This window comes from Myotis brandtii, unplaced genomic scaffold, assembly GCF_000412655.1.
Source record: "Myotis brandtii unplaced genomic scaffold, ASM41265v1 scaffold29, whole genome shotgun sequence".
In the NCBI taxonomy this organism is placed as follows: Eukaryota; Metazoa; Chordata; class Mammalia; order Chiroptera; family Vespertilionidae; genus Myotis; species Myotis brandtii.
In genome coordinates, this window is record NW_005361075.1 from 1,434,464 (window position 1) to 1,444,147 (window position 9,684).

The 9,684-nt window shown below is 52.3% G+C and overlaps 2 protein-coding genes across 2 annotated transcripts in view; both read right to left on the reverse strand.

Moving 5' to 3' along the window:
* The window catches only part of SOAT2 (sterol O-acyltransferase 2), a 10,791-nt gene extending 7,139 nt beyond the window's left edge, over positions 1-3,652 (reverse strand). Inside the window, exons 1-5 of the mRNA XM_014542083.1 lie at positions 3,261-3,652; positions 2,716-2,771; positions 2,088-2,224; positions 1,682-1,741; positions 1,234-1,341 (exon numbers count right to left, since the gene is read on the reverse strand). Of these exons, the coding sequence (XP_014397569.1) occupies positions 1,234-1,341; positions 1,682-1,741; positions 2,088-2,224; positions 2,716-2,771; positions 3,261-3,375 (476 nt within the window). The 5' untranslated portion in view covers positions 3,376-3,652. The remainder of the gene's footprint in view (positions 1-1,233; positions 1,342-1,681; positions 1,742-2,087; positions 2,225-2,715; positions 2,772-3,260) is intronic.
* Positions 3,653-5,138: 1,486 nt separating this feature from the next.
* On the reverse strand, positions 5,139-8,051 carry IGFBP6 (insulin-like growth factor binding protein 6). Its single transcript, XM_014542092.1, has 4 exons — positions 7,997-8,051; positions 6,332-6,471; positions 6,032-6,151; positions 5,139-5,463 (listed from the first exon to the last, which is right to left on the reverse strand). The coding sequence occupies exons 1-4, from the start codon at positions 8,034-8,036 to the stop codon at positions 5,341-5,343; spliced, it is 423 nt and encodes a 140-aa protein (XP_014397578.1). The 5' UTR covers positions 8,037-8,051; the 3' UTR covers positions 5,139-5,340.
* Between the last annotated feature and the right edge of the window lie 1,633 nt (positions 8,052-9,684).

Sequence of the window (9,684 nt, forward strand, 5' to 3'; positions counted from 1 at the left end):
CCTGCCACCAGTGGCCTCCCTCTGCAGGTGACAGGTGTGGGGTGCAATGGCTTGGCTGGCCTGGGCCTCCTTCTGCGGGGCAATCGCTGGCCGGCTGCACACCTGCCACAGAGTCGCCGCCACTACCACCGGTGGCCTGGGCCTCCCTCTTTCTTTGCTGGGGGGGCGGGACCAGCCCTGTGAGGGGCCATCTGCCTACCTGATAGCCCCTAACTGCTTCCCTGCCTACCTGATCACCCCTAACCACTTGCCTGCCTACCTGATCACCCCTAGTCACTCTGCCTGCCTGCCTGATCACCCCTAACCACTTGTTTGGCGTTGGGGAGCCCCGCGAGGGGCTGTGGTGGTTCTGGTCTCTGGTTGCTCTGGTCGTTACACTTATGGTGGCCGGCCTTTTATTATATAGGATGGGTGGAAACCACTCTGGAGGGAAACTCTCAAAACTGTTGAAAATGTTACTTCTGGGAAGCAGTCTGGGACTGAGGGGGGTTGTCAAGAAGGACTGTAACGTTACAAGTATTTGAATTTTTTACTGAGATTTGATCCTTAAAATATTCATAATTAGCAACAATTTACCAAAAGGAAGTGCTGTTGCTGAACTTGCAGATCCTTGGTCCTCTTCCTTTTACTGCTTCCTAAGCCCTACTTAGTGGGGAGAGGGGGGGAGAGCCTGCAAATACAGACCCCAGGGGTGTACAGTTTTCTGAAGCTCATCCCCCAGAGTGTGTGTGAGGGTGGTCTCTGGGGGAAACAACCCACCAAGGCACTTGTGTGGCTGCCTGTCTTCCCCACAAGATTGGGAGTGCCTCATAGACAGGGATGGGGGTCTGCCCCTCATCTCTCTGGCCCCCAGGGCTGGTCCTTGGAAGATGCTCACAGGAGGTTACTTGAACTGAACAGCACTGACTTGGAAAGGAGAGGGGAGGGGAAGTGTGTATGTGTGCACACACATATGTATATCTGCCTCAAGACAAGGCTCCTATTGAGAAGTATATGAGTGGCTGTCCCCAGAATGGCTGATCCTGGGAGGACAGACTGAGGGCCATCCTAGGCTGTGGAAGGAAGAAGCTAAGATTGTGTTTTAGGTGGGAATATTGTTGGAAGCAACACCGATGTGTGTGCAATAATCAAAGGGGAACCTGTGCCCTCTCTGACCAATAGTTGGTGGAACCCTGGGGACCCAAGGGGTCTGATCTGATCTGCGTGCCTATCCCGGGCAGGAGAGGGGCCTACCTGCCCTCGTCAATGAAGTCGATGGCCAGGGTGCTGATAATGAAGACACACAGGCCGGCGATGAACATGTGGTAGATGGTCCGGAAGTGCTGCACCTCCATCAGTTCACTGGAGGGAGAGGGCCCTGGATGTCAGTGCGGAAGGGTCCTCAAGGTCATGTGGACTGGCTCAGGCACCGTACACATGTGAGGATGGAGTCTACTGATTGGAAATTCTGAGGGCTGGGATGTGACTGGGACATCTGCCCAAAGCCCTTTCTTGCCCAGACACCACGTATCCTGGTGGCCTTTCTTCCACACTTACACACAGGACAAGTGGGGGAACTGAACCTTAAAAACACTTTCCACGTCCTCTCCCAAACCATCTAGAGCCTGGGGATGAGAACTGAGGTGGACCCCTAACCAAAGCACTTCCTTTTCCTCCCACCCTGTCCTCTCCCTTAACTTACTCAAGCAGGGACTTGCGGTTGATAAAAACTTTCCGTTTCTTCAGGGATGGCTCCTGGATTCTGAATTGAGAGATTTGTTCTGGGTCAGGACCCAAAGGAAGAAGGCAGTGGGCAGAGGGCCTTGCAGAAGATCAATACTTGGGAGCCAAGAGGAGTAGTAGCAGAAGGTCAAGGCTAGGGCCAGAGGGCAGGATCAGGCAGAAGGTCAGGGCCAGGGCAGAGCATGGCTGCAGGTGGAGGTCAGAGCCAGGAAGGCAGAGGCAGTAAAAGGAGAAGGGGGAAGGTTGAGGTGAGGGTCACACCAGCGCTGGCAAAGGGCGCATGAGGTGATGTTTATGGCTTGCAATCTTACAATGGTGGAGCCTGCTCCAGCCATTCATCAGCCCCTGGCTCCTCAGACTCTTACTTGTTCTGGGAATCTGGAGGAATAGTGGGCAGAGGTCTGCCTTGTGGCGGGTAGGATTGTACGGCCTCTGACATGGCGCGATCCAGCAGCTCCAGCAGCTGTCTCTGTGCTTGCTCCAGCAGCTGCGCCTTCACAGCCTACGGGACAAAGCAGGGCCCACTGTCCCTCCATCCGGTTTGCCATCCTCTCATTCACTCAACATTTGCTGAGCTCTCTATGCGCACAAGTGCTAGGGAGAGAAAACACGGTTCCTGCCCACAAGTTCCCCAGTAATTTCTCTCCCTTGGGCTTCCCAGGGGCGCAGTGATGATCAAGGAGAAATAGCAGTAGTGACATTTCCAGTTCCAACCGCCTTGTCATCTCTGACTTGACTCTCTTCTCCCTGACCCCAGCCTTCCCTCTCCTGACCTCTAGCCCCACCAACAGAAGACTGTTCACGGGCTGACTTTTGTCCCCTGCCCTGATGACCTGTGTTTCAAACCCCTTCATCTTAACCCTTAGCTCTTACCTGATCTGAGGGGTTTGAACCCAAGATCAAATTGTCTTTATCACCAAACTGGTCCTCTCCCCTACTGCCCTCCACTTTAAGACCTGCTCATCTTGACTTCTGACCTCTGAGGTCCCTCACCTCCATATGTTGAGTCCATTGCACCAAGTCAGGGCCTCCAAGCGCCTCAGCATTTCCTAAAAGGAGGGGTCAAAGGGCACACCCAAAGGGGAGGGGTTAGGGTTCTGCTGCCTGGGGTGAGCCCAGAGGCATCCTCTGCCAGGAAGTGCTTTCTGTGTGCTCAGCAGCCGCCCAGCCCCGCAACCAGAAGATATCTAGCATCATGGGTGCGGCAGTCAGAAGAGGAAGTTATTTTGTCAGGGGGTGAGGAGGCCATTGGTAAGCAGGGAGCCTGATGACTTTACTGGAAACAGGCTTCTCAGGGAACAGGAAGTCTCTCTGTTTACCCTCTGAGGTTGGAGAGTCAGAAAGATGAGGCAAGGCCACGGCTCTGAATGCCCCTTTTCTGTTTCCGTCTTCCAGCTGGGTGGTTAGGAGCAGAGGCCAGAGTCTGCCTTCCCAGGACAGCTGGAGGGGTTCCAGGTAGAGAGGAGGAGCCCCCTCTCAACAGGGTATCCTCACTTCCAACCCCACCTGAGCTTTCTCACTCCCAGAGGGTGGCTCACCTCCTCCGGAGGGTCGGTCCTCCTGCTCTCTTCTCGACCCCGCTCTCCTCCGAGAGCGCACTGTCTTTGGCTCCATGATGTCAGTCTTGTCTGGGCAGCGGGTGGCCTCTGCCATGTTCCTTCCTTCCCTTCACTGCCTGCCAACCCGCTGAGCACCCATCTCTCAGCTCAGCGACAGCTCCAAAGACGAAAGTCCTCTCAGGAGGAGGGGGCCTCCAGATGACAGGGTATCTGATCCGGAGGGCAGAGCTTCTCAGCTCCAGGCTCTGTGGGCTGGCGCAGGGATGGACTGGATGCAACCCCGCAACAGCCCAACCACCCGCCAGATGCCCAGCTCTGAGCAAGTGTGCGCTCCCTCCCACAGGAGTAGTGACTGTGCAAGTGCTGGGAAGGGGGACTTTGCCTCTTTGAGGCTTATCGCCTAGCATGGCTCACCTTCCAGCAGGCTGAAGGTCGGGGCGGAGTCAGAAACCTCTTCAGTTATCAGTACACTCAGCTCCCTTAGACCGTGAGATAAGGTGTGTGAAAGGACCTTGTCAACTTGAAAGCATTGTATGCCGGTGATTAATACACCTATGGAGTTGACACCTGTGACAATTGTGGAGCTGTTGAAGTATGGTACCTATTTGCTTTGTTTAACAATGGACAGGTTATTTTGATTTTCTGAATTATATAAATCATCCCATTCGATTAAATGCCTTATTGATTGTAATGTGAATATCCCATGGGTTGTGGTCATACTGGTCTTAGAAAGCACATTTTCCTTTACCTGGGAAGGACAGCACAGTTATCCCAAGGTCAGAGGGCTCCAGATAACATGCCTAAGTTTAACCCAGGTTCTTCATTCCAGACCCAAGGGCTCTAGATAATGCGTTTCTGTCAATTCAGTGACCCCGAGACCCAAAACTATAATTAACATGCTTAATTCTGCTTCTGTAAACTGCCTTTTTGCAAACCAGGTTCCTCATTCCAAACCTTGAGATGTAATCAATACCTTTGTGATTTTTTGCCTATATAACCTTGGAGCTGCGACCATCTTGTTACTATGAGAGTTGGGGAATGGCCCCTCATAGTCCCGGATTGCAATAAATGTGACTCTTTAATTCGACTTCTTGAGGCGTCCTTCTGTGATTCGCAGGGTACATTACAACACTGTGGCCCCTCTAGGAAGGGCCAGGTGCCGTGTCCCTGAATGTCAGCTCTTCCCTACACTGGCTTGGATTAGCAGGTAGGCAAAGTAGACACATATTTAGCACCTAAGGAATGCCAGGCATTGTCACATGCGGAAGAACTAGATTTAAATCCTCCCTCTATTATTTCCTGGCTGTGTAATTTCAGGCTAGTGACCCAAATATTTTAAGCCACAGTTTTCTCTTCTGAAAAACAGGGACAAAGTCCCTTCCTCACAAAATTACTATAAGCACAAAAAGAGGGAATCCAGGTAAAAGCACATGGTCCAGGGCCCAGCCCATGAGGGGAGCTCAATAAATAATAATGTCATCTCCTTTTTAGTAGGATGTAGCAGAAGGGTAGGTACTTTGAGAGTTCCTCTTTGTTAGGTTCCTGCTGGGGATTAACTATTAATTCTTCCTCTCCCCTGTGTTCAAAGATCACTTAGAAACAAGATCACAACCTCATACCAAGGTTGCGAGCTCAGTGTCTCCCCACCTCTGACTCCGCCCCCGACTCCCTGGTGGGTAGTTGGGTGAGGCTTCAGGGCTTGAAGCCTCTGCCAATGGCTGCCTCCTTCATTCCAAGAGCATCGGGAAGGACCAAAGGTAGTCAGTCCACAGGAGAGGCAAACGGCTATTGGAGGGCTGTAAAGGGGGGAGAGAAGGGCCAGGGGCTCCAGAAATGTGACAGGTGGACACAGAGACATAGACCAGAGCCCCCAAAACAGCTTTATTAACACCCCAAGCCAACACCAACAACTTTTCCATGTGTGATATCTCAGGGATAAGGGGGCAATGGGGCAGGGCCTGAAGGTGGAATGTGGGACTGAGTTACTCATTACTCAACAAATGACCCAAGATGACAGCCCCAGGCTCCTGCCAGTGGCCCTGCAGGACCCCACCCAGCCTTAGCCACTGCTCCCTGCGGAGCAGGGGGAGCCGCCATTGCTGTCCGCGGATGCTGGCAGGGGCTGGCCCATCCGGTCCACGCACCAGCAGGGCCCTCGGCGCTGCCCCTGGGAGGAGCGGCACTGGGGAGAGAGGCATACAGATCAGAGGTGAGGCCAAGGCTCCAACAGGAGAGGTGGGAGGGGTCCTGTGGGTTGGGGATGGGCTGTGGACTCCTGAGTCTGAGTATGCGGAAACAGCTAAGAGTTCTCAGGACCATGAGTCCTGCTGGTTTCCCTTCTTCCCTTGCTTCTCTTCTTCTCCACCCACAAAATTGTGCCTGTTCTTCTAGGCCAGAACAGCAGTTCTCAAAGTGTGGCTCCCAAACCAACAGCATCAGCATCACTAGGGATGGAGTTAGAGATGCGAATTCTCAGGCTCTGCTGGTGGGGCTCAGCCACCTGTGTATTCACAGCCCTCTAGGTGACCCTGATGCACTTCACACTTGTGTACCTCTGAGTTAGGCATTCCTTGGCAGTCTAACTCCTCTGCTATAGTGTGTGGTTGGTTATTCTGTTTGTGTGGGCTCTGAAGTTGGGAGATCCTTAAAGGCAAGGACAGTGTCTTATTTATGCAACTGTATAAGCCCCCGCCCATCCCTGGTAGGAGCCTTGTACTGATGGACCAAGGGGGAGAGAGGAGTGGCCTCACCTGCCGCTTCCGGTAGAAGCCCCGATGGTCACAGTTAGGCACATAGAGAGTTTGAGACCCTCGGAAGATTTCGGTCTGGAGTTGCCGTAGCACTGAGTCCAGATGTTTGCGGCATGGGCCCTGGGAGAAGGGAGAGCAAGCAGCTTAGAACCAGCTGAGCTCCACGGCACAGTCCCTGGGCCCCACCAGCCAGGCTCCCAGGGCTAACCTGGGAGACTACTCTGAGCCCCAGGAAGCAGTCCCACATGGACATCCTCAGGGCTCCCCACCCCTCCTGCTCCTTGCCAGCCCCACACGCACCATCTCAGTGTCTTGGACACCTCCAGGATTGGGCCTGGCCGGAGTGGTAGAGGTCCCCAGGTTCCTTTGTTGGTCTCTGCGGTTTGTGTTCTGTTGGCGAGTGGTCCCCACTTGGGGTTTACTCTCCTTAGGATTCCCCCCTACGGCCAAAAGAAGATGGGGGAAGAAAAGGCCAGAAATCAGCCAGATGTCAAAGGCCGGCGCCACGTGGGAAAGAGCCTTGCTCACCCCTACTCACGGAAGTGGGAGAAAGAGAGGGGCTTTTGGAGCGGTAGAGGTGAAGGGGGGTTAGAATCTGGCTCCACCCTTACCTTCTCCTGGCCTCAGCTTCTTTCCCTGGCAAATGGTATTATCACATTTCCTGACAAGGCTTAAAAGGGAGGAACACTTTGGAAAGCAAAAATCGTGAACAAATACAATAGTTGCCCCTTATCTATGGTTTCGCTTTCTGTGGGTTTAGTTACCTGCAGTCAACCATAGTCTGAAAATATTAAATAAAAAAATTCCAGAAATAAACAATTCATAAGTTTTAAATTATGAATAGTGCGATGAAATCTCTCGCCCTCTTGCTCCTTCCTGCCTGGGATGTGAATCAGCCAATTGTCCAGTGTCTCTACGCTGTATATGCTCCCCATTCATTAGTCACTTATTAGCCATTTCTGTTATCAGACCGACAGTCATGGTATCTCAGTCCTTGTGTTCAAAACCCTTATTTTACTTATTAATGGCCCTAAAGTGTGAGAGTAGTGATGCTGGCAACTCAGATATGCCAAAGGAGCCAAAAAGTGCTGCCTTTAAGTGAAAAGATGGAAGTTCTCCACTTAATAAGGAAAGAATAAAAATCATATGGTGGCCCAGCTGGGGGTGCTCAGTGGTTAAGTGTCAACCTATGAACTAGGAGGTCACAGTTAGATTCCAGGTCAGGGCACATGCCTGGGTTTCAGCTCAATACCCAGTAGGGGACATGCAGGAGGCAGCTGATCAATGATTCTTTCTCATCATTGATGTTTCTATCTCTCCTCCTCCCTTCCTCTCTGAAATCAATAAAAAAATTTTTTTAAAAAATCGTATACTGAGGTTGCTAAGATCTACAATAAAACAAATCTTCTTTCCATGAAATTGTGCAGAAGGAACAAGAAATCCATGCTAGCCCGGCCAGTGTGGCTCAGTTGGTTGAGTATCATCCCACGCACTAAGAAGTCATTGGTTTAATTCCTAGTCAGGGCATATGCCTGATTTGTGAGCTCAATCCCCAGTAGGGAGCGTGCAGGAGGCAGCCAATGGATGTTTCTCTCTCATCAATGTTTCTATCTCTCTCCCTCTCCTTTCCTTTCTCTCAAAAAAAAAAAAAATCAATGAAAACACATTAAAAAAACACACAGAGAAAGTCATGCTGGTTTTGCTGTCACACCTCAAACTGGAAAAGTTATGGCCACACTAAGTGCTTAGTTAAGAGGGAGAAGATATTAAATTTGTCAGTAAAAGACACGAACAGAAAACGTGTTCCAACTGACGGCAATGTGTTGTGACAAATAACAGTGAGCCTATACGAAGACCTAAGCAAGGGATCCCCTGAAACGAGGGACATCAAGACATTTACTGCAAGTAAGAGATGGTTACACAGATTCAGGAATAGGTTTGGACTGAAAAAAATATAAAAATTACTGGAGAGACTGCATCTGCTGGTGTAGATCTGCTGCCACATTTCTGGCAGAGTCAAAGGCGTTGATTAGGGTTTGGTATTAACCTCGGTTTCATTGGAACGTCTTCTCCAGCGGATAAGGGGGACTACTGTATATTGGGAGGCCTTGGGCTTGGGGTGAAAGACCTGGCTGTTCCACCAGAGGCCAGCAGGGGGTGCACTAAACCAGGGAGATGGGGCAGAAAAGCAATGGGACGGGTCAGCAGCAACCAAGTGGAATGCGTGTCCCTGCTGTGACCCTGCTGTGACTCAGCCCACCTCTTCCAAGCCTGCGATGTGGTTACTTTTGGGACAGTAGGGGTCTCACCCTTCTGGTCCCCTGTGGCTCAGCCCAGCTCAACCCTAGTGGTCCCAGGAACACGTGAGATTCATCAACCTAGATCGGCAGAGGGCAGGTTGCAAAAGTGCGGGAATGAGGGGCTTCCAACCTGCAGGTCGCTTCTGGCTCTGGGGAAGTTTCACATATGGTGTGTGTGTGTGTGTGTGTGGGGGGGGGGGGGGGGGGGGGGGGCGGGGGGTTAGGATGGAACAAGATGAAGAAAGAAGTCAGGGCATCAGGATGAAGGAAAGGCAGGAAGGGGAGCATGAATTTCTTGGAATCCACCCAGCTGTAAAATTATTATGACCCCTGAAAAGACTATCTCTCCGTGCCCAAAGCAAGCTCTGCTTAAGTGCCCAGCCCCTAAGCATAGATAGAGCCCTCATCTGCTTACTACTTACAACCGGAGTCACTTCATCTGCAGTCCCAAATCTGATACTCCTTCCTCCACACTCCTCGGCCCTTGCCCCTCATTCCTTCCATTTTAACACCCTATCACGACTTTGCTCCTACTGCCTCCTCTGACCCACCCGTTTCAGGAGGACCTCTAGCAGCCTGGACGCATGCATCTGGGATGAAACCAGCTCCACGTTAATTTTCCAGCCCTTCCCATGGAAGAAACCAGGAACTCGGGTGCCCCTGGGGTGGGGGACGTTTGTATTTCCTGCCCTCCCCATTTCCCTGCTGCCCCCCCCATCTTTCAGGCTCTGACTCACTTCTGTTATGCCCGCCCCCTGACTCAGCCTTCTATTCTCCACTCTGGAGTAGGGTGGGGTGGCAGCTTTAAATCGTAACCCTGCTCTGATAGGTTCCTTCTTTCCCCACCTCCAGTCCCCACCGCCAGGACCCCAGCACCTACTCTCTGACCCTGTGATGGTCTGAAACAACTCTGGGTGGAGGGCACCTCTGTTCTTAGCCTCATGTTCAGGTGCTTTGGACACCCCGATAGTAAAAGGAGAGGGGGAGCTATTTCTCAGGGTGTGCAGGATGTGGGAGTCTGGTGTTCCATTCCCTCTTTTTCCAAGTGGAAGCTGAGAACATCTGGGTCCCTTCTCCAACTTGAGGGTCTAGGACTGAAGGAGCTGGGCCACTATGGCCATAAACCCCTCCACCTCTCCATCTCTTTCCCCTCAAGAGAAAGTGAGAGCAGGGTCAGACACCTCCCCAGCCCTAGCTGTCCCCCGGCCTTCCAGCTGCCTCCCGCACTTCTCCCTTCCCCCTCTAACGTGTCCCGCAGGGTTGGGGTGGGGGGAGAAGCGTCAGGGGCAGGACCCAGAGGCTGGCAGGGCTGCCTGCGCCCACCTCCCCAGGACCCTGGCTGCGGAGAAGCGG

What these genes read in the sequence shown, in the direction of transcription:
- IGFBP6 (XM_014542092.1), bottom strand. Translation starts at nt 8,036, where the DNA reads ATGTGGCAGCAGATCTACACCAGCAGATGCAGTCTCTCCA. An exon ending in GTGTCCAAGACACTGAGATG is followed by an intron (nt 6,152 to 6,331) that starts GTGCGTGTGGGG and finishes CCCTTCTCCCAG; the next exon opens with GGCCCATGCCGCAAACATCT. An exon ending in GCTTCTACCGGAAGCGGCAG is followed by an intron (nt 5,464 to 6,031) that starts GTGAGGCCACTC and finishes CTCTCTCCCCAG; the next exon opens with TGCCGCTCCTCCCAGGGGCA.